Below are 24,905 nucleotides of genomic sequence, written 5' to 3' on the forward strand. Positions count from 1 at the left end.
TTGTCCCACTTCAGCCCACTTCCTTAATATATCATTCACTGTGAAATCTTGGAAAGTGTCCATAATTTTTACCCAATGTGCTACTTTAATCTTTATATATTCTACTATGTCCTCCTCGGATCTGCTTGTTTCATTGAAAATTCTCCCATTCTTTTTTCCCATATAGTCTACATCACTTCTGCTCTCACTGCCTTCCATATAATTCTTCTTTTCTTCATCTGGCTTAGGAAGTTTGGTTTGAAGAGATTTATCGCATCTTGTGGCTGGACCCACCTGCACCCAAATAGAAAACAAAAGTATTTCCGTACAAAAGGGCAGGAAAGTAGTAAATGGGAAAAAGGTTCACCACTAGCTTTGCAAAGGAAATGCAAATGGGGAGAGAGGCACATGTTTGGCTTTCTCTTTCGTAGCAAATCACAGGAATTTGTCTTTCCTAGGAAGATTTCCTAGCACAGGGCTTGCACTTTGAGTGGATGCCCACTTAAGGGCAGACTTGTAATTTATGTTATCTTAGTAAGATTAATAAAGACTAGAGTGGAGAAAGAGGATGTTATCGAACTCCTCTTCTCCCTTCTTCATTGTTCTTTCTTCTTCTTCTCTTCCTCTTCTGCTATAATCTGAAATATTTTTACTATTTTTTATTGGTCTGAATCACATCTGTTTTCATCCATGAATTTGCTGAAAGGGGTTTCTCTCTGAATCTGGTTCTTATAATTGGGTGTGGACCCTAAATCCCTAAACCCCCAACTACACGTGTGCCTCTTTCTTTCAAGCTTTAGATCACTTTCATTTCTCAATGAGCAGTGGCTGTAAGTCCATTTGGTCAGCTCCAAACTCCAGTTTCTCCCAAACCAGAGCATTTTTGTGGGGAGGTTTTTATTAGTAAACTTAACACTTTTGATATACTGCAAAAGAAAAAAGACATTGGTGTTGCCTCTCAACTCATGTTTGTGTTCTTTGATTAGAGAATGGGAGTTGCCCCATCACTTGATAATCCTCTGCAAGTATTTGGAGTTGTTTCTTTGTTTTGTTTTCCTATAGGTGGAATCTTCCATTGAGCTGGAAGGAATCTTTGGCCCAAGCTTCTATGATCCATCAAAGAAAAGAGGAAAGATTTTTTGGAGATGCATGAGGGCTGCTATCCTGGAGAGGAATAACAGAATATAAGGTATTCAATGAATAAACAGAATGACCCCAAAACAATCATTCAGAATATCAAGTTCAAGATGGTCCACTGGGTCAAAACCTTTGAAACTTTCAAAGACTTTTTCTGATGATATCCTTCAAAATTGGCAGCAAATAGCAGTTTCTTCCTCATATTCAATGACAGCTTGGAGGCGCCTGTGGAGCCCACCACAACTTAATTGGATCAAATTGAACTTTTATGGGTGTAGTAGAGGCAATCTGGGTCCCTCAGCAAGTATTTTGTGAGATTTCAGAAATGAAGAGGGTCTATATTTGCAAAATATTCAGGTCCACTAAGCGAGGGTGACTCAATTACAGCAGAGATAATTGAAATCCTAACAGGGTTAAGTCAGGCCAAATCTGCCAACTTTAGAAATATTTTAATTGAAGTTGAAAAGTGGTAAGACGGGTATGGAGATTTAGATATGCTCTCAAAGAGATATAGATCCTGATTATTGAATTGGATTGCTCACTTATGTAGACTCTTAGATCTGCAAATGTGTTGGCTGATGGCCTAGCCAAGATTGGGGTTAATAGGAATGATCTATATTGGGGGTGGTTATTCTGCTGTAATCTGCCTTATAATTATATTGTAATTATTGGCTAGCTAGCTGAGGCTAGCGTACTAGATCTTATGTTTGTAATATGCTTTTTTCATTAATGAAATCCACCTTCACTTGCTGATCAAAATAATAAGAGTTGAAATCAGAGAAAGGGGCACAGGCCAACAAGGGCATGGGTTGTGGTGAGAAATGACTTAAGGGCCCATAGTTTTAACAATGGACATGGCCTGTAAGGTACTCTCTTCTCTGAGATCTGTCTTTTCTCTAAGATGGTTTTCCTATAGCATAGATTTCAAGGCACCAAGGCAACCCTAGGCGACAGGAGAGCGGTTAGTCGCCTAGTTACTTAGACGCCTACCCAGGTGTTGCCTAGTGTTTCAAATGTAACCTTGCTTTTCCTAGTGTTTCAAGGTTTGTGTATCAGAAATAACCCTTCTCTTCCTAATGTTTCAAGGTTTGTTTCTAAAAAATAATCATCACCTAGGAAAACAAGGGGCTGAACCATTGTTTTTGTCATAGAAAAAAAGAAGAAAAATCATAAAAATAAGGAAAAGGAAAGGCAAAGCACCTGTTTTGTCTCAGAAAAGAGAAATAAAAAACCCTCAAAAATGATGAAGGAGAATAAGGGGTAAAGCCCTGCTCTTGTCTCAAAAAAAGAAGGCAAGAAAAAAAGATAAAAAATGATGATGATGATGATGATGATCATGCCCCAAGGGAAAAGTTTCCCTTCCATGACTCCACGAGAGAGCCAAGGGAAAAGTTTCCCTTCCATGCCCCAAGAACAAGATCCTACAAGTATGAGGTACTTTTGGTTACTGACATATCTGCAGTGTCTTGACTCAGGTAAAACCTTCTAAAGGGGTTTCTAGTTTCCATAGAGATAAAGTTCTCAGATAAAATAAAATTCCAAAAAGTAAATAAATGTGCCAAGGGGGTGCTTGCCACACTTGCACTGTATTTCATTCTTTTGCACAAGTTAATAAAGAGCTATCTCATGCCAATAGAAAAAAAAAATATTCCCTATAGAAACAAACAAGTTGACAAACTAAAAGCGTAGGAATTTGATTTCCTTTCCCCTGCATTCTGTAAGTAGCCATCTTGTGTTTCCAATGTAGCCCTAAAGTTTGCAGGTTCATCTCACTTTTCCTGTTAGTTTTTCTAAGTCAATCTGTATCTACTACATTTTTAGCAAGCATTTGGACCAAATATGCTGTTTATCTATTCAATCTGTTTTATACTGGTTTTCCTAATTTTTGTAGTGTTAAGAACTGGTAATTATTAGATTACTGGTTTTGATTTGTTCACCCATCAAGATTTCAAGACAATTATAGGTATATATATATATATATTATATATATATATATATATATATCATTATATCATTAATATTGCCATCTGTTTGATGTTAAATAATGAATTTTTAGGTATCTTCCGCAGTCCCAGAAGGAAAAGGTGTATCATCTTCTGCAGCAGTGGAGGTTGCTAGCATGTCTGCAATAGCTGCTGCTCATGGTTACTATATTTACCTTCTTATTTATACCTGAAAATTTTGTTATCAATTTTATTTTTCTTGGGTTATATTTTATGTGGATTTGCAAGTTATACCCATTCTCAGCAGTTGATATTTCTTTCATAGTTCAATTAGAACTCAGCCTAGCACTTATGGAAACGCTAATCATGTTTCAATTTAGATTTTGTGTTAAAAAATCTCCTATTAAATCTGATGTCTAATTAATAGAATCATCTTTAATTTCCTAATACATCTTATTGTTAATATCAGTACCCTTATTCTCCTTCTCTTTTCCATCTAAAGGCAATTAAATCTCATTCTTTGTTCTAAAATATGAGCTTCATATCACAAGTGAAAAAAAGAACCAATCAGCAAACAAGCTGTCATTTTCACTAGTATATTACTGGTTTGTAAAAGTAGATTAGATTTAGCGCAAGAAGAGGATGTACAAAAAGAGAAAATTTATGAGGGAAAAGAATCACTGAGGTGTGGAACCTCCTTTCAATGTATATTGTAAATATATCTAAATTACTAGAATACCCCTGGTTGCGTAACTTACCTATATTTAATATATTTTGATGATACTTACAATTATTTTTCTTCTTGTTATTATTATGCAAAATATTGATAGAAAATTAATTTTATTGTTTTATTATATTATCTTGACTCACTATAGGGTTTTGGAAATTTTAATTTTTCCAAGTGATAGTGCCCCTTGGGAAGTCATTTGGTGGGTTTTGGAAAAGAAATGGGCTTCAAGTAAGTATGTTGGTTTCACAAAGGATCTAGGCATCTATCAGTTGGTTGATATCACTTTTGCATTGGATATGGATGAACCAACTAGAGACATTCAGAAGAGGTGGTATGTTCAATGTTTTCAACCTGTCATTAACACAGGCGGTCGAACCGTTTGAACCGTCACCCGGCCAGGATTTTGAGTCTGGTTCAGTCACGACCCACTAGACGATCAAAAAACCATTGACTTGGTCAAGAACCACTTGACCCAGCCGGTTCGACCGTTGACTCATTTGACCCAGTGACCGGGTCGTGGGTTTCACACTCAATGCATACAAGACTTTTGGAGGCCATAACTTTGCACTCCGATGTCCAATTGGGGTATTTTTTTATTTTGGGTAACCTTTTGAGATCTATGTGTCCCAAGGCGCGAAGGGTGCCTTGCCCCTCTATTTTCGCAATAAAAAATCTTTTTTGGCCTTCAATTGCAGCCTTTAATATTTTTATAAATAAAAAATTAAAAACTGAATTAAAAAACATAAGTTAAATATAAAATAATACATATTAACATATCTAAAATATATTTATACATTATTTACTGCTAACATATATATTTATACACACACACACACACATATATATATATATATATATATATATATTATATATATATATACTATATATATATATATATATATATATATATATATATATATATATATATATATATATACATATAGACATATATGTATATATATAAATACATATGTGCTGACATGGCTGGTCTCAACCGTTCTGCTCAGCCGGTCGAACTAGTGACCTGCGACCCGGAGGCAAAAATGGTTCGGCCTAGATACTATCAAAAGCTTTCAGTACAAGTTGAAGTAAGATATAATATATGCATTACAACTTTAGTGGAATCATTGTAATAATCATGGTGAAACCAAGCTTTTTGAGTTGGATATGTCTCAACCTAATCACTTCTAGTACATTGGATCAACCATGCATAAACAAGGAGAAATTTAAGGGGCATGGCATTACCCATAGAAGTAGGGCAGAGTGACTGAAGTGGAGGGGTTCATCTGGTTTGCTGTGTGATTGGAATATACCTATGAGACTAAATATATGGAACAAAGAAGAATTATATGTTGCCCCAATTGATGACAAGATGAGGCAAAGTCAGCTGAAATTGTTTTTGTCATGTGCATAGATGACCAAAGACAGCCCCAATTAGATGGAGCAACTTGGTGCAAGTTGCATAAACAAGGAGAAATTTAAGGGGCATGGCATTACCCATAGAAGTAGGGCAGAGTGACTGAAGTGGAGGGGTTCATCTGGTTTGCTGTGTGATCGGAATATACCTATGAGACTAAATATATGGAACAAAGAAGAATTATATGTTGCCCCAATTGATGACAAGATGAGGCAAAGTCAGCTGAAATTGTTTTTGTCATGTGCATAGATGATCAAAGACAGCCCCAATTAGATGGAGCAACTTGGTGCAAGTAAAACACTCTATAAGTGCACATGGGCTGGTATTAGAAATGACAAATAAGAATTTATAATTTGACAGAAATATTGTTCTCGATATAAGTGCACATGGGCTGGTATAAGTGCACATGGGCTGGTATTAGAAATGGCACATAAGAATTTATAATTTGATGACAAGATGAGGAAAAGTCAGCTGAAATTGTTTGTCATGTGCATAAATGACAAATTACTGCCCCAATTAGATGAAGCAACTTGGTGCAAGTAAAACACTCTATAAGTGCACATGGGCTGGTATTAGAAATGACACATAAGAATTTATAATTTGACAGAAATATGGTTCTCGATTGAGCAGAATGATGGTATAGGATTCATGTAACTGACCCCAAATAGTTGGGTTTAAATCTGAACCAAGTTGGCTTGAGATTAATCTAGCTTTGGAATCTGAAAATTCCAGTCCAAGGAAACTTACAAAATTCAGGTTACATCTAGAATCTAAGAATTTTACTGTCCCAGCATGTGGTATTTGGACTATCTTTAAGAATAATCAGCAGTTTTAAAACAATGAGGGTGAGAGAGTTACCTTTTGGCCTTGTAATTATCATGCATATAGTTGTTGTTTAAGGAATATTTGGCGATACTTATTCTGCCACATAGTATGACTGTTCAAGCATTCTATGTAATATGAGTATTGAACTAAACATGATTTTACATCAAGAGAACATCCATTAAGATATTTTGGACCCTAATGGATTAAAGACTCATTCCTGTTCCCTTGGCAAACAGTTTCATTCATAATTTTATTTGTTGTTGATAAACTTCACTTATTATTGAATTGAACCATTAAGTATCTAGATCCTTCAGTTTATATATGTTTATCTTGTCATACCCTTCTAAAGAAATTATTAGATATTATAAGGCCTCATTCTATTATTTAAATCCCTATTTATTTTGTAGTTTGCATTGTAAATTATGTTATGTTAATGTTCTTGTCATCCTCTGCATCATGCCACTTAGACCGAGTTTAAATTTGATATTTAATGAGCTAATCCAAAACGTTGCACCCTAGAACAATGCTATTGTTGCTATAAATGTTGTTGGTTCACAAACTCTTCTATGCAGAATTTATATGGATCATATTCAAGATTATTTTCAAAGAAAATAATCCTTGAAACTGAGTTGACCTAATTATGATATGATTCAATATTTGGAGCTTGACTCTGGAAATGTTGCAAGTTTTGAAGATGGCTTTATGATCAGATAGGGAATTATGTCAGCATTATAAATTCTCGACTTATTTCATACCTAAGGGGCACAAAATATTTTGTAGATGCCATGGCTAAAATTAGTGTTGGTACAAATTTGAAAGTGCAACTAATTTAGCATATAAATTGAAAAGATACCTGTATATCAGCTAATGTGGAATTCTAGGAATTCTATATGCAAACATGTGAAATCCATATTAACAACCTCATTATGTACTATTTTACAGAAGAAAAATGAGTTTACCCATTCTTTTCTTGCAGGACTGGACATCAACCCAAGAGATCTTGCTTTGCTTTGTCAAAAGGCATGGCCATATGCACTGCCTTTTAGTTATGCTCTTCTACATTTTGAAAAGAAAAAGATGGCTACATGTATAAGATTGTCCATACTTATGATAATAAACATTTGGCAGGTTGAGAATCATATTGTTGGAGCTCCATGTGGTGTGATGGACCAGATGACATCAGCATGTGGTGAAGCTAACAAACTTCTTGCAATGATATGCCAGGTATGCATTGTTAGTGTGCAAAAAGTTGTTTTACATGTTTTCTAGCTTCATAGTTTTCTTTGATCCTCTGCAGCCTGCTGAAGTAATAGGACTTGTGAACATCCCCACTCATATAAGATTCTGGGGTATTGATTCAGGAATAAGACACAGGTATTAGCTCATCATATGGTGCTTTTTTATCACAATCTTCCATTGTTGGAAATCATAGATTAAGTATAAACCTCATGGGAAAACTTTTTTTTATCTCATCCTCTATTGAGAGATTTGTTACATCATTCTTTTTCTTCTCTCGTGGCATTGTCCCTCCCTGCTCTGAAGCTTTGTTCATTAAGTGTTTTTCTATGCCTCTATTTTATTTCATAAGCAGAAGTTACATGGGCTTTGGTTTTACCACTACTAAAAGAACTTAACTAAGAATCATTGTGACTAATTGGGGTTTCATGTCTTTAAAGGTTAGACCGATGTTTTTGTATGAATTTTCAACCTGAAAGAACTCTCATCCTTTATCTGGGCTTGGGACAAAGGCTAGTACAATGACAATAGATTCACCAATTTTAAAAGAATTAATAATAAAAAAATTATGACAGTAGTCATTTATCAAAAAAAATTATGACAGTAGTTATTCACCAATTTTAATAAAATTCTTCTGTTATTACCAAAAAATGACCATAGTTACAACTTACAAATAGTCTCCCTTTTTTATTTTTATTTTAATATTATTTTCATGGACTTTATCCCCACATAGACATATTCTTCACATTAGGGTTGCCACAGGTAAAACTTAGACTAGAGGTAGCAGAGAGCTGGATGGTTGAGAGATGGAAGGTTTTCAGTTTCCTAGGGATTCAAAGGCCATGGAGTGGTGTATTTGTCTCTTATTTTGTAGTGAAAAGGTCAAGGCCAATATTATGATCCTTAAAATATATGTGGGTTGAACCCCATTATAGATGTTTAGAGCTTCTCATTGGGGTTGGAATAGCTCTCTATTTAAGGCTATTGGAGGCATGTAGGGATTTCATTTATATGTGTTAGAATGCTCGAGTCAGGGGTATTTTGGTCATTCTGGATTATCTGCTTGAGAGTGAAAGGTCTATTGTATCTGAGTTTAAGTAATGTGTCCCATCTTCTATGAGGGACAAAATGGTCTTTTCTGTAACTCTATGTTTTTTGAATAAATACAAGTGGGTCAGCTAGGGGAGTGAGATTTTGACTCTCTTCTAGTCTGGTCGAACCTTTCTTTCTTCTTCTTCTTCTTCTTCTTCTTCTTCTCTACTTCAACCTAGAATCTGCTAGGGTTTACTAACATGGTATCAGAGCTGTAAGGTCGTATCCTCATTTCTTTCTTGCTGCTGTTCTCTTTATGGGTTCGCCACCAACTTTCACAGTCATCTTCTTCTTTTTCGACTAACCTGAGTGGAGGTTTGATAAGGGGCTGAAAAGGAGTTGTCGTTTTGTGGGCCTGGAGGTGAGAATGCCTCCGGTCGTTGCTGTGGTGGTCGTTGGAGTGGTATACTAAACCCTCTATTCAGTATCGAAGAGGGCTGAATGTGGACAGGTATGAACACTACTGTTGTTTGTCCAAGTAAGGGACTGCGAATGTTTCTTTTTGTTTCAAAAGTTGGTTGTGGTGGTGCTCAGTGTGACTGATATGCATCTCAGTCGTGTTCCTCTGCATTTCTCTTTGTATGTATGTTGAAAGAAGAGTTGTCGACTGCTGAAGTTCACAACAGCAGTAGATTGGTGGTGGTTGTGTTGTGGTGATTGGTGTATCTGTGTTTCAAAATATTTAAAAGTGATCTCCTATACCTTGTGTGTAATCAGTTCTGCAGTGTGCAGCCCAAGTGTTTGATGTGAGGACTGAGTGATTTCAGTCTTAGTGTGTTGATGGTGAATGGTTCTGCAGTGTGCAGCCCAAGTGTTTGATGTGAAGACTGAGTGATTTCAGCCTTAGTGTATGGTGTGTAATGTGTATTTAAAGAAGCTGGAATTGGTGGTGTTATAAGTGAGATCAGTCTTGTGGAAGAGTGTGAGGTTGTGTTGTATATTTGAAGGTGAAATAATTAAGATGTTTTCATTTGAAAATGGGAATGATAACAAAACAGGTGTCATGCTTTCTCCAGACTATCTAAGTGTTCAAATGACATCCATCAAGTTGAATGGTGAGAATTATGTACCATGGGCAAAATCTGTGGAGGTGTTTTTGAAGGCCAAGAGGAAGGTAAAACATGTAAGAGAGGATAAACTCTCTCTGATTCCCCTGGGTTCAGTGACTGGGAACAAGTGGATGCACAAATAATGACATGGCTCTGGAATAGTATGGAACCAAAGATTAGTGTGAACTTCATGCTCCTAGATACAACTAAGGAAATTTGGGATCATGCTAAGAAGTTGTACTCTGGACAAGACAATACAACTAGGGTGTATCAGTTGTACTAAGAGTATTTCAATTTGAAACAAGGGAGTCAAAGCTTAGAAGAGTACTATGCAAGTTTGAGGAATATTCGTAATGAGCTTAATGTGTATCATCTTCTAACATCAGATGTTTAGATCCAACAACAGCAACGTGAGCAGCTTGATGTGACAAGGCTTCTTGTGGGGTTGAAGGCTGAGTATGAGCCTGTCAGAGCACAAATATTGGGAGGATCTGCTCTTCCCTCACTTGAAGAAGTTTTTGCTCGTCTTAAGAGGACATCCATTGAGTCGGTAGAACATTCTTCTCTCTCTGACAGATCTAGTTTGATAGTGACTAAAGGGGGTGGTCGTGGAAATAGAAGTGGTGGTATCAGGAGTGGACTCCCAAGCAACCGTGGTGGTCACATGTTTAGCAGGGCTAGTGGTTGGACTGGAGGCTGAGACTCAAGGGGAGGTCAGGGAAGAGGAAGTTGAGAAAGTGTACACATTGTGGTTTAGAGGGGCACACAGTTAATTTCTGCTATGATTTGCGTGGTGCACCCAACACTTGGGCTAACCATGCTATGACTAAGGGTAGTGACACAATTACTGAAAGTCAGCAAACTGACCCAGTCCCCTCCACATCTACTTGTGCTTCTGAGAAGGAAATGGTGAGTGTACCACGTGCAGTATATGAGCAGTTCATTCAAACATCTCAACAGAACACCACTACACTTGCCCATTCAGGTATGGCTTGCTTAGCTTCCAAAGACTCACACTGGTTGACTCCAGGGCCTCGGACCATATGTTTGGGACTCATGATGTATTTTCTTCCCTTTCCCACTCCACACCTCAAACAGTTACACTTGCTAATGGTTCTACATCTCCTATCTGTGGTGTTGGTGATGTTAATCTCTCCTCCTTGCCTTTATCATTTGTTTTATATGTTCCTAAGTTTCCTTTTAACCTTATGTCTGTCAGCAGATTAACCAAGTCTCTTAATTGTTCTGTAACCTTCTACCCATCTTCTTGTGTGTTTCAGGATCTCAAGACGGGGAGGAAGATTGGTGGAGGGCATGAAGCAAGTGGATTATATTACCTTGATGGTGGTGGTCCTTCAGTAGCTTTTCCGTCATCTCTTACTCCTCTTCAATGGCATTGCAGACTTGGTCATCCTTCTCTCAAGGCCTTGAAGTTACTGGTTCCTTCCTTGAGTCATCTTTCATCATTAGATTGTGAGTCGTGTCAATTGGGTAAACATCATAGAGTCTCATTTAGTCCAAGAGTTGATAGTCGTGTCTCAATTCTTTTTCTTTAGTTCATTCCGATGTATGGGGTCCAATTAAAGTGGTGTCATACAATGGGTATAAGTATTTTATAATCCTTGCTGATGACTTTTCAAGGATGACATGGATTTATCTTATGAAAGACGTAGTGAGTTCCCTATTTTTCAAAAATTTTATGCTGAAATACGCACTCAATTTGGTGTTCATATTAAAATTATTCGCTCCGATAATGCCAAAGAATACAACTCCTCACCATTTCAGCAATACCTAGAACATCATGGGATCATTCATCTTACTTCTTGTGCCTACACCCCACAACAGAACGGTGTAGCTGAATGAAAAAATCGACATCTTCTTGAAACTGCTCGATCCTTGATGATTAATATGAATGTCCCAAAACATTTTTGGAGTGATGTTGTTCTCACATCCTATTTTCTGATCAATCAGATGCCCATGTCAATCCTTGGAAGTCAATCCCCTTTCTCCGTGTTGTTTCCCACTTTAGCTCCATTTCCTCTTACCCCAAGAATTTTTGGTTGTGTTTGTTTTGTTCAACACTTGGGGTCTAGGTTAGACAAGCTAGATGCTCGAGCTACTAAGTGTATCTTTCTTGGCTACTCAAGGACTCAGAAAGGGTATAAGTGTTATAACCCAAAATCCCATAAATCGTTTGTGTGCTCTGATGTCACCTTCTTTGAGTCAGTTCCGTTTTTCTCAGATGCTGGGGTCTCTTCCTCTCCCTCTGTGATTCCCCTTCCTATACCTGTTGTGGACATCCTTCCAGTAGCTCCTGTTTCTACTGCAGATGCACATCCTATGCCTGTTACTACTGAGAAGCCGCCAATCACTCAAGTGTATACCCACAGAAGTGCATCGGGCCCTCCTCCACTTCAGCCCCTATTGACAAATCAAGCTACTACTCCTCCTTCAGATCCTGATCTTCCTATTGCTCTGCGAAAAGGTAAACGTACTTGTATTTCTCACCCCATTTCACACTATGTTTCTACTGCTCAGCTTTCTACTTCTCATTGCAAATTTATATCATTACTCTCATCTGTTCCCATTCCCAAGACTGTCCAGGAAGCTCTTGCCTCCCCAGGATGGCGGTAAGCCCTGGAAGAAGAACTCTCTGCTCTACAACATAATCACACATGGGAACTCACCGCTCTTCCTTCCGGTAAGCACACAGTTGGGTGTAAATGGGTCTACACAGTAAAGTATCTTCCTGATGGTAGTGTGGAGCGATTGAAAGCGAGGTTGGTGGCCAAGGGTTATTCTCAGATGTATGGTGTGGACTATATGGAGACATTTTCTCCTGTAGATTTGTTCAGTTCCGATGCTGATTTCATTAGCTTCTATGTATGATTGGCCTCTTGTACAACTTCACATAAAAAATGCCTTCCTGCATGGTGATCTAGTTGGGGAGGTGTATATGGAGCAACCACTAGGGTTTGTTGCTCAGGGGGAGTCTGGCAAGGTGTGTAGGCTCAAAAAGGCAATTTATGGACTGAAACAATCTCCATGTGCTTGGTTTGGCAGGTTCAGTGAAGTGATGAAAGCCTTTGGGATGAAACAATGTCAGGTTGATCATTCTGTGTTCAGCTATAACTCAAAGGATGGGAATACCTTGCTAGTCGTATACGTGGATGATATTGTCATAACTGGGAGTGATAGCAATGAAATCAACAGGTTGAAGAAATTCTTACAGGATCACTTCAATACGAAAGATCTGGGGAAGCTGAAATATTTCCTGGGAATAGAGGTTGCAAGGCCAAAACATGGGATCAACCTATGTCAGAGAAAATATGTTCTTGATCTACTTGAAGAAACAGGGTTGTTAGGTGCTAAATCAGCAGAGACTCCTATGGAACTCAATGCCAAGCTGAATGTTGTTGCGGGTGAAGAGTTTGATGATCCTGGAAGATACAGAAGGTTGGTGGGCAAATTGAACTACCTGACCATTACCCGACCAGATATATCATTTGTTGTGAGTGTGGTGAGCCAGTTTATGCAACATCCCCGGGTTCCTCACTAGGAAGTTGTTTTGAGAATTGCTAGGTACCTAAAAGGTGCTCCAAGTCATGGTTTGTTATACCAAAGTGGAGGAACTCTTGAGATAGTAGGGTACATAGATGCTGACTGGGCTGGTTCTATATCAGACAGGAGATCAACTACAGGGTATTGTACCTTCCTCGGTGGCAATCTTGTAACTTGGAAGAGCAAGAAACAAACAGTGGTGGCAAGAAGTAGCGCAGAAGCAGAGTACAGGCTATGGCCCATACCACATGTAAGCTAGTATGGCTGAAGAACTTGCTTCAAGAGATGGGATTCTCAATTGACAAACCCATGAAACTATACTGTGATAACCAAGCTGCTGTTCACATCTCTTCCAATCCTGTCTTTCATGAGAGAACTAAGCATATTGAGGTTGATTGTCACTTTGTAAGAGAGAAAGTGATAAGTGGGGTGATAACCACATCTCATGTGAGCTCAGGAAATCAGTGGGCAGATCTCTTCACAAAGGGATTGTCTCGGGGAAGAATAGATTACATTTGTAACAAGCTGGGACTATATGATATATACTCTCCAGCTTGAGGGGGAGTGTTAGAATGCTCGAGTCAGGGGTATTTTGGTCATTCTGGATTATCTGCTTGAGAGTGAAAGGTCTATTGTATCTGAGTTTAAGTTATGTGTCCCATCTTCTATGAGGGACAAAATGGTCTTTTTTGTAACTCTATTTTTTTTAATAAATACAAGTGGGTCAGCTAGGGGAGTGAGATTTTGACTCTCTTCTAATCTGGTCGAACCTTTCTTTCTTCTTCTTCTTCTTCTTCTTCTTCTTCTTCTTCTTCTTCTTTCTCTTTTCTTTCTTCTTCTCTACTTCAACCTAGAATCTGCTAGGGTTTACTAACAATATGGTTTAATGATGTGTGACATAGGATAAACTAGTCTTTTTCTTACAGATATAGATCAATGGTGTGCCTGTCTTTGTTCTTTTTTTTGGGTAGGGGTGGGAGATTGGAATTGGCAATTGTTAAATTTTGTACAGTCCCTGAAAGCAACACACCATAATTGGCAAGTGTTATATATGTAGCCAATCCCATATAGTTGTAATAAGACTTGGATAACGATGATAATGGTGATGATTTGCAACTGTTAAATTTTATTAATATTTTGAAAAAGAAAGATGGATGCTTCATCCCTAGAATGTAGACTAGCAGCAGCTTCTACCTAGCCTCTTAACAGTAAGTAACTACATTCATATATTGAGCAGTTTGCCTTGGAACAACTGATCCTTGTTCACCCCTTGTTTGTCCATTGCATCAGCTGAACTATTTTCTGAGCTTTGCACCCATGAAATTGTTGTTTCCATTTCCATGCCTAAGGATCTTATCTCTCGCAATATGTTGGTACTGCCATGACCCTTGATTTTTGTTGTTCATTAGTATCACAACCATCTAGAGTTCCCTTCCACCATTATGTTTCTCAAACTAATATATTTTCACAGCCTAACAAGCCCTTCCTGTTGGCCCTGAGTATATATATAGCTAACATGACCCTATAGCAATCCTAAACACACCACCTATGATTGAAGGTCTAGGTGTGGGGTTTGTTGTAAAACATTTTCGACATATTGTGCTTAGCAATTTTGGGTGTTTGTGAATCCTTGATCAACTAAAGATAGAACATTATTTTCCTGAGGATCTAGGGGTGAGGTTGTGAAAATTTGGGTGTTTTGACTCCTAGATCCTCTGTTGGCCATTGTGCATCTAGGTTTGATGAGGTTGTGAGCAGTTCTTCGCTCCAACTAAAGAGAACATTATTTTCCTGAGGATCTAGGTGTAACCATGTTAGCTTTTTGTCTTATGGGTGCTCTCTTCTGTTGTTTCTGCTGCGTGTCTCAAACATCTTAGGCTATGTGTGTGTGCGTTTGGAATGGGATGAGGCCAAGAAAGGGGAAGAGTCTGGAGGAGAGTGTTTTCCTCAAGAATTTAAGATCATCAGGTTGGTGCACTTAAATTTTTGGAGGGTTGTGAGGCATCAATTATGTATATTGATGAGATGGTGACCTAAGCCAGATGAATTGGTTTCTTCATGGGGGGGCGGGGGGGATATAAGAGGTGGAAGATTGGATTAAGAGGGGCTTCCTAGGGATGGATGGGGTGGAAAAAAGCTTAATTTCCTGTCTATTCTTTGGGAGAATTAATTGTCTCGTGATCTTCTATGCATATTGTTAGTCTGGGTAAGAACTACTTTGGCCTGGAATTTATGGATGGGCATTTGGTTTCTTGGGGGTATTTGGTTTCATGGACTTAATTTTACTATTTATATATTTTTTCCATGAGATTTACTTCTCATTCATGTTAACCTACTCCACTCTTGTTTTTATATTTAATGTTACATACCAACAAAAAATAACTCTTATTGATCCTTCAACTATTATTTATTCTAGTTTGTTGTTCTTTATTGTGTTGAATTTTGCTAGGTTTGTCTTGAAAAGCATATTTGATTTTTGATTCTGTTCCCATGTCCATGCCATCCTGATAATAAGTGTAAGATGTGGGCACAGAATCTGTATCTGATCTCAGATTCCAGCAAATAGATACTAGTATGACTTTTAAATGCCATAAGGCTTATTTTGTTAGGTTGACTTTTGTCCTGAATTTGTATTATTCTATATCATTTATCCTTCTTTTATTCCAGCTTAATTATTTGATTGGCATTATTTGCAGTATTGGTGGCACAGACTATGGATCTGTGAGAATTGGCACCTTCATGGGTCGAAAGATGATAAAATCTATTGCATCTTCACTGTTATCCCACGCATTATCAAGTGCTAATTCTCAGAAGCATATGGATGGGAAAATTTCTGATGACTTGGAAGAGGACGATGGTGAACTTCTTGAAGATGAATCTTCATTAGACTACTTGTGCAACCTGTCTCCTCACAGGTTTTCACAAAGTTCTTCTGGCATATTTAGAAAGTCCTAGATTGGCATCAAACAGATTAATAGATCATGCATTATATTTTTATATGTTTTGCCTTTGTTTATATTTTTACTGTTTTGTGTAAAAACAGTACGAGTCAGTCATATCATTCCTGTTTGTATATGGTTAAGATTCAGACATATCATGTTATTATTTAATAAGGTAGGGTACTTTTCTGATTTCTTTATCTCCTAACACAGATATGAGTCAGTCTATGCAAAGAGACTTCCTGAGTCTATGCTTGGTGGGGCATTCCTAGAGAAGTACACTGATCACAATGATTCAGTAACAGTGATTGACCATAAGCACAACTATGGAGTGAAAGCAGCTGCTCAACATCCTATATATGAAAATTTCCGTGTCAAGGTTAGTTATTATTGCTTTGTTTTTTACTTTCTTCCTCTTGGTGTATGTGAAAAGCAGAGTTTTTTCAGGACCCTGAATTAGACATATAATTGGAGGAGGAGATGAGGAAACTAGCAAGTATACCTACACTTTTAAGAACATTTGGAGAATAGATAGAAAACCTTTTCATCTATTTCAGACTAAGAGTTGGTTAGAGAATTTCAACTCCTTTCAAACATGTTGTCGTCAAGATTAAATATTTTGACACCATCTTTAGTTGAGTCAAAAGAAATGAAAAGATAATTAGAGTTGGTGGAGGAAAGAGGTAGTAATGCTTGTATCCTTTTTTGTTCTATGATAAAGTTGCAAGGGTGTATTTATCTGCACATTGCGTATTAAGCACTGGTGCTGATATTCTCAGAAAACCATTTAATTAATTATTTGAACATTAAAATTGGCATTCCAGAATGCAACCAACATTTTGGCATGGACCTTTCCACAACTGTTATTACCCCAATACAAGGCTTAATGGAGAATAGGTATGTAGAAGTTGCAAGATGGAGGAAAGCAATGAAGATTGAAGCAAAAGACCTCATCCTTGAAGAGTTGAAAATCAGAGGCTTGCAGAGCTTGAAGATTAGGGAGGCAAAGAAAACTACAATACTGTTGGAAGGTTTGTGAGTGATCAAATGGGTGAAGAAGTTTTTTTCAGAAGCAAGTTCTAGAGGTAAACAAATGAGCTTTAATGCAAAGGAATAGGGAGTATTTTGGAATGGGGTGCATTTTGGAAGAATAGAAGAATTGAAATCCTCTTTAATGACCCAAATAGAGGAATTAGATGCAAAGGAATCCCAAAGGGTCATAAACTCTTAAGATAGAGATCGGAGATGGAAACTAAAAAGAGAGTTTGATGAAGTCATTTTGAGAGAAGAAATTTGTTGGAGACAGAAGTCTAGATGCAGGTGGCTCAAGGAAGGAGATGGGAACACTAAATTTTTTCATGAAATAGCCAATGGAAGGAGAAGGAAAAACCTAGTTTCCAAACTGGAAGTGGATGGACTAGTCCTTGATTCCCAAGAGAGGATAGCCAATTGTTTTGTTGACCATTTCAAATCCATATTAAGGAAGCCCCTAGGTCCTAGTGTGGAGTTGGAAGGTGTGACCTGGCAGAGGCTTCCAGAAGAGAGTAGAATCTGGCTAGAATGGAATTTTGAGGAGGAAGAAATAAGAAAAGCTATTTTCTCCATGAACAGATCTAAAGCACCAGGGCCGAACGGTTTCACAATGGCTTTCTTTCAAGATTGTTGGGACATAATCAAGGAAGACTTGATTGAGGTCTTCAAGGAATTCGAGGATAATTCAGTGATTAGCCGTGGAGTTAACGCTACTTTTTTAGCCTTAATTCCCAAAAAGAAATAGGTGAAGCATCCAAAGGACTTTCGACCTATTAGTTTGGTGACTAGTGTATACAAGATCATGGCTAAGGTCTTATCTTTGAGGATTAAAAAGGTGCCTCCTTGTCCTATCAGCCAAGCCCAAGGAGCTTTTGTTCAGGGGAGACAAATAGTAGATCAGTTCCTAATAGCAAATGAATGTGTGGAGGAGATGAGGAGATCGGGTCGTAAAGGTTATGTTTGTAAACTAGATTTTGAAAAGGCTTACGACCTCATGGATTGGGGATTCTTATTACTCGTGCTAAGGAAGTATGGGTTTGGGGATAGATGGTGCAAATGGATAAATGGTTGCCTTTCCTCTTGCCATTACTCCATCCTAGTCAATGGAGTGGTTAACAGTTTCTTCCCAGCTAGCAGGGGTCTGAGACAAGGTGACCCCATGTCACCTTTTCTATTCACTTTAGTTGCTGATGCTTTTAGTAGACTTCTCTTAGAAGCGGATAGGGCCAGATCCTTAAGAGGGTGGAGAATAGGTAGAGATAGAGTTTAAGTAACCCATCTTCAATTTGCAGATAACATAATAATCTTTTGTGAAGGTTGTGATCTGATGGAGGTAAGAAATCTGAAGGATTTGATAATTCACTTTGAGAGGGCCTCAAATTTGAAGATAAATTTTGAGAAAAGTTGTGTTGTGGGAATAAATTTGAGTAGAGAGGAGGTGGAGTTTATAGCAGCCTCATTAGATTGCACTTGGTCTCAGTGGCCTCTATCCTACCTAGGACTTCCCTTAAGCCTAAATCCAAAGGAAGTAGGTTCTAGAACCTGGTGGAGGAAAAGTGCAAAAAAAGATTGACAACTTGGAAGAGAAACTATATTTCCATAGGGGGTAGAGTTACTTTGATTAAGGCAACTCTAGCCAACTTGCCTTTATGCTTCTTGTCAGTCTTTAGAATTCCTAGAAGGGAAGCAAAGAGGTTGGAAAAACTTATGAGGGCCTTCTTATGGGAACCTGGGGAAGACAAAAAAGATCACTTGATTAGGTAGGAGGTGGTGAGTAGAAACAAAAATGAAGGAGGCCTAGGCTTAGGGAATGTGATGAGTAAGAATGAAGCTCTTTTAGGTAAGTGGCTTTGGAGGTGGCCCTTGGAGAGGGAGAGGTTGTGGCATGAAGTAGTGAACAGTATCCATGGCTGTTCTGAATCAGGTTGGGACGCGGAGGTATCCCGAAGGGCTTCGCTCACCACACATTAGAAGGCTATTTATGGCATTCTCCCAAAGTTCCTCAAATTTGTAAGGTATGATGCTTGTTCTGGAAACTCCATTCTTTTTGGGGAAGATATTTGGGTGAGCACTCAACCCCTAAAAGACCGCTTTCCTTCTCTCTATTCCATCTCCCTCTTTAAAAAAAGAAACCATGTTCCCCCCCCCCCCCGGTTTTCCCTTTGGATTTAAACTGGAATTTTGGGTTTCGAAGAGGGTTAAGGGATGAAGAACTTCTTTGTGTTTCAGAGCTCTTTTTGCTTCTAGACTCAGTGTGCTTGGACCCCCTAACCTGGACAAAAGGGTTTGGTCTCTAACCTTGGTTGGCTCCTTTACTTGTGCTTCTTTCTTTAAAGCCCTCTGCTCCAATCCCTCCTCTCAGGTGTTCCCTGTTAAAGAGGTCTGGTCAAGGCCAATTCCTCCTAAAATAGCAGTGTTTTGTTGGATAGCCTACTTGGGTATGATCAATACGGTGGAAAACTTGCAAAAGAAGAAACCTTACTTGTGTTTGTCCCCAAATTGGTGCTTCTTGTGTAAGGTGAAGGGTGAGGACTGTAACCATTTACTGATATCGTGTTATTTTGCTGCCAATATTTGGAACTGGGTTGTTGCACTATTTGGGTGCAGGTGGAACTTGCCCTCCGAAGTAAAGCTACTGTTCATTCCGGTTGCCTTTGAGAGATTGACAAAAAGAGGGAAGCTAATGTGGAAATGTATCAGAGTCGCTACCTTGTGGACTTTATGGGAGGAGAGAAATGCTAGAATATTTCAAGAAAAGGAAAGAAGTCTTGCTGAAATTAAGGAATGCATAATGACAAGGACAGTCTCGTGGCTAAAATCTTCACACTTGTTGGCAGATTACTCGTTAGATGACTTAAGGAGAAACTGGGCAGCAGTGGCTTCTACAGTCTCCACAAAGAACAAATCACAAGCCGAATGGGAATCCCCACCGGATGAAGTGGTAAAACTGAATTTTGATGGTAGCTGCCAAGGTAACCTGGAGCCATCTGGAATAGGAGGGATTCTGAGAGACAAAGATAGCAACATGTTGTCTCTATTTTCAGGACCAGTGGGTGTTGGTGATTCTGTAAGGGCAGAGATACTAGCAGCAGTACATACAGATGGCCAGTCAACTTGGAGTGAATAATTTGATAGTAGAAGGGGATTCCAAGGTAGTAGTGGGCTGGTTGACAAGTCCAGAGACAGCTTGTTGGGGCTACAGGGATCTGGTAAAGTTAAATGGCTGACAAGGAATATGTCAGTCAGGTTTCAGTGGGTCAGCAGATCAGCAAATGCAATAGCTGATTCTTTGGCCAAGCAAGGGGTGTCAAGGGGAGATCTGTTTTGGGCCACTTTGTAACTGTGTTTCAGGCTTGTGTTTGTTTAGTGTTTATGACTCAGTCCTAGGGGGAGGTAACACCTCGTGCCTCTTCCCAGGCTGAATGTACTACTATTTTTTGAATTAATAAAACTACTCTCATTTGTCAAAAAAAAAAAAAAACTGTTATTACCCCAATACTTGAACCACCACCCCCCCACAAAAAAAAAAAAAGAACCAGAAGTCAAAAACTGCCGTGACAAAATAATAATGCAATATGTGCTAGCATTGGTCAAACCTTCTAAATATGGATGCAAGGTATACACGTTGAGACACTTCACTGATTTTTTTTTTTTTTTGCAAATTGCCCAAACTGGATCCTGTAAATGCACTATTTTGATCACTCAAATAGCATTCTTCAAAGCCCATTACATAGGAATTAACCATATAGCCTTGAGGATTCTTGTTTGATCACTCAAATTACCCACCTTGGATCCTTATATACGCTGCATTATTTTGACTGTTCTTTTTATTTTTTCATCATATGAATGAAATTATTGTATTAGTAGCAATATTTTAAAATCCAAAGTGGACGTCAAACTGTTTAGAAGTGGGTGGTTTGTACAGCCCATCAAAATTGCCTATAAAACAGGATCAAGCTGTTTAGGTCACTGGTTTGATTGCCGAATCCAATTCAGGCTTTGAAAGATTTAGAAGGGGCAATGGGCATGTGCCATCTACAAAATGCATAAACAAAATATGTGCATTTAGAATGTTGGTTGAGTAACACTGGTTGACCAGGATCAAATCTAAGCATTGTTCACATCACTGTGACTGAGTAACACAGTTTACAACCAAAATTTATTATCCATCTAACCATGTTCTTATAGAGGGTTTCTTTCTCTTTGTAGTATTACAGTTGCAACCTGCAATTGAGATTATGGATTATTTGTTGATATATCATTGATAGGAAGATGTAAGATGCATCTAGGTGAATTGGAGGGGAAGGGTGTGATGGGAGGTGCCTTATTTTTATATCTAATAAGGAGTAAGACTGTGCTTAATGACCTCCTCACCTGTTCATTTAATTTTCTACAAATCAGTTACAAGAAGCAACATCAATTACGATATCAACCATGTGAATAGAAAATTTAAATTACCAGAAACTCCTGTCATTTACTATCTTCGAATTATCAGTATTTATTCATCCCACTAATTCTTTCTTCAGAACCAAAAGATTTTTTCTTTTATTTCTTTGGATGTGATTCTCTGCATCATTTTTATTTATTTAAATAAAATTAAAATTTATATACTAATTACATAAATAGATCATCAATATCTTCCCTTGTGATTCAAGATAATTTGATCTATACTTCACTCTGCATGTTATTTGATGCACAGGCATTTAAAGCACTACTGACTGCTGAAAACTCAGATGAGCAACTTTCTGCTCTTGGAGAACTCATGTATCAGGTACTTATTCTTCTTATTTACAAATTATTTCATTTCATAGTGAAAATAAACCTGATGTTTCGTATTCCATTATGAATATTGGCATGTCTTAATTTAAGTTCCAAAATGTTCCTCAGTATTGCCAGTTGTCTTTGAAATTTGACCATTTAAGATTGTTGTGGCAGAGAAAACTTCTCTTACTTATAAGTGCATCTCTGTGTTGCAGTGCCACTATAGCTATAGCTCTTGTGGACTCGGTTCAGATGGAACAGACAGGCTTGTAAAATTAGTACAAGAAATGCAGCACAGTAAATTGTCTAAATCCAAAACAGGGACTTTGTTTGGAGCAAAGATCACAGGTGGAGGTTCTGGCGGGACGATTTGTGTTATAGGAAGAAGTTGTCTGCGCAGCAGCAAACAAATTCTTGAGGTAACTATCCTACATCACAGTCGTCAATGTTGAAGAATGAGAAGAAATTGATCTGTTTATGACTTCCATCTGATATTTATCATCTGCTTGCAGCACTATCCAGCCTGCTAGTGTGCTTGGATTCTTTATACACTTGGTCCAAATGGATTAACTGTTTCTTTATCCGCAAATCCTGCCACTATATTTGATTAGGAAACCGTACTGAAGTGGTTCTTTTGTCTTCTTTTTCTTCAAATGTGCTCTAACTTTTTTTTTTTTTTTTGAACCTTTAGATTCAACAGAAATACAAAGATGCCACAGGCTATTTGCCATTTCTTTTTGAGGGTTCTTCACCAGGTGCAGGAAAGTTTGGTTATCTGAAAATTCGTCGGTGTGTGCTTCCCAGCTTAAGTAAGTATATTTAATTCACAAACAAACATTAATTTAGAGAAGTAAATAGTTATCTTAGATCCTAGATGCTAGGCACTTAATAAATTATAAATGTATTGATTAACTCCAGTATGATTCAATGAAATCCCCTATAGTTCTCTCTCTCTCTCTCTCTCTCTCTGTGGCCGGGGGGAGGGGGAATAATAACACAGAAGACAGGTAAGATGATTCTCACGAGATGGGCTTGGCCTTTGGCTTACCAGTGTCTGATATTCCTCCACTGTGTATCACTAACCACATAGGTGATGGATCATAGCTACTACTCAGTCTATTAACAATGATTTTCTGTTATGCTGAAGAACGAAGCAGTCCATAGGATGCCGTCCTACAATAAACAGGGTTGACCATACATGCTCGTTGTTCATGTATCCAAAAACAAAAGCTTATTTTTAAAGAGCCTGTTATCTCTGCCAAACAACCATTATTGCAGGCAAGGTTCAAAACATCACAATGCACCAGTGCTTATCGTTTACAGTGTAATTTTTAAATTTGGCAAACTGAAAAAATAAAAAATAATAATAAGAGCATCAATTAAAACATTGATAAAACTCTTATGTTCATAGATTTATTAATGGATTCACAGATTCATTACAATCATTATACTAGATTCATAGATTTATTAATACGTTAAATCTAAGATTGAAATAACTACGAAAGTATGAAGTAATACATTACAATCATTATAATATCGGAGAAGCTTTACTTAGGCTCAATAAGCATACTATATGGCTTTTTACATTTTACTAAATGTTTTAAATCATTAATTAATAGTTGCAGATATATATAATTAATCTACAAAATATGTTATCTCTGTGTGAAAGTAGAAGACCCAAGAAACCAAGAGTTCATGACAAAGGTTGTATACAATTGATGTACTTTAATTACTGAATTAATTATTCTATAATTTTTTTTTTTTTACTTTTATATATTGTCATGATGGGTTTGGATATGATACTGGAAAAACTTAGAGCCAAACAATAGGTATCATAAAAGAGGTGACCAATCAGGTGGTACTCATCAAAATTCATGGGGTACTTTGATTGTTCAGAGCTCTTCCGGTACCATATCCTTCAAAATAATTTTACTTAAATTCTTAATAGTTAATAGCTTGATGGCTATATAGTTCCTTAAAAACTGGCCATGTAAATTAAGTTAATTTTGAAAGTAACTTTTATTTTAGTAATTAATAATAAAATACACATCATGAATAGTAGCAAGTGAGGAAAGCTACCAAAACAAAGGGGGTATTGTAACATGAGTGAAAGGTTTGGGAAAAATAAAACTAGAAAACCAATGAAAATTAATGAGGGCATTAAAATCATGAATTTCCCAAAATTGTTATAGTTATTCTATTTCTTTAAATCACTAAAAATAAAGTTACTTTTTTTACATAAATTGTTGATAGTGCAATGAACCCTATGATAATCCAAGCAAAATCTATGGTGCACTATATGGAAATTGCTGCAGCATAATTCAAACATAAATGAACCAGTAGTAAATATGTCATTGTCACATCTTTAAAGTGATTAAAATCTAATGATAAATACATATTACATACTGTGAAACATGAACCAAACCATGTAGCATATTTAACATGATTGATTAAAATGTTGATCCACTTTAGAAATCATGTAGAATGGCAATTTAGGTATTTAAAATGTCTAATCTAGTACATTACATAATGGATATGGGCATTTTCCACCCATTTGTTGATGGAATGCTAATATAGGTATTTATTTACTTAACTTTTGATAGTTAAGTAATTGGAATTTAATCCTTGTATTTTTTTTCGAAAAATTCGGGATTAGTATACTATACTTTGGGCCCCGTATCCATTAACCAGCTGTTAAGTGGCATTTGAAAAAAGACACAAATGTCTTTCAAGTGTCATCTAATTTTCTTTATCAACCATCCAAGCGTTGACAAAAAATTAACAATCACAAATCTTTGTTTCTTCTATTTAAGAAAGTTGGAGTTTAGAATTGCCCACTAAGACACGGCCCCAACTTTCTTGAATAGAAGAAGCAAAGATTTGGGATTGTTAATTTTTTGTCAACGTTTGAATGGTTGATAAAGAAAATTAGATGACACTCAAAGGGCATTTGTGTCTTTTTAAAAGTTTGCTTAATGACTAGTTAACTGTAGGTACCAGATCATTTTAAAAGTCGGAGACCAAAGTGGCACTAGGCCCAAAATATAGGGTACTAATCAGGAATTTTCCCTTTTATATGAGGCTTACCTAAGTCTTCACCAGAGGTGACCAAGGTCGCTCTTAAATAGACTTCAAAAGTTATCTAACCATAACTTAAGTATTAAGATTAATTGATAAAACGAAACAAAATCTATTTTACCTAAT

At 37.4% G+C, this 24,905-nt stretch overlaps 1 protein-coding gene across 1 annotated transcript in view; it reads left to right on the forward strand.

The window, feature by feature from the left end:
• LOC148844245 (L-arabinokinase-like) overlaps positions 1-22,653 on the forward strand; it is a 68,235-nt gene extending 45,582 nt beyond the window's left edge. Inside the window, exons 22-30 of the mRNA XM_088957620.1 lie at positions 3,173-3,260; positions 7,008-7,051; positions 7,160-7,255; positions 7,329-7,405; positions 15,666-15,884; positions 16,122-16,287; positions 21,640-21,711; positions 21,917-22,120; positions 22,393-22,653. Of these exons, the coding sequence (XP_088813746.1) occupies positions 3,173-3,260; positions 7,008-7,051; positions 7,160-7,255; positions 7,329-7,405; positions 15,666-15,884; positions 16,122-16,287; positions 21,640-21,711; positions 21,917-22,120; positions 22,393-22,524 (1,098 nt within the window). The 3' untranslated portion in view covers positions 22,525-22,653. The remainder of the gene's footprint in view (positions 1-3,172; positions 3,261-7,007; positions 7,052-7,159; positions 7,256-7,328; positions 7,406-15,665; positions 15,885-16,121; positions 16,288-21,639; positions 21,712-21,916; positions 22,121-22,392) is intronic.
• Positions 22,654-24,905: the final 2,252 nt, after the last annotated feature.

Source organism: Nelumbo lutea, chromosome 8 (assembly GCF_056320005.1).
Source record: "Nelumbo lutea isolate HS-2025 chromosome 8, American lotus-T2T, whole genome shotgun sequence".
In the NCBI taxonomy this organism is placed as follows: domain Eukaryota; kingdom Viridiplantae; phylum Streptophyta; class Magnoliopsida; order Proteales; family Nelumbonaceae; genus Nelumbo; species Nelumbo lutea.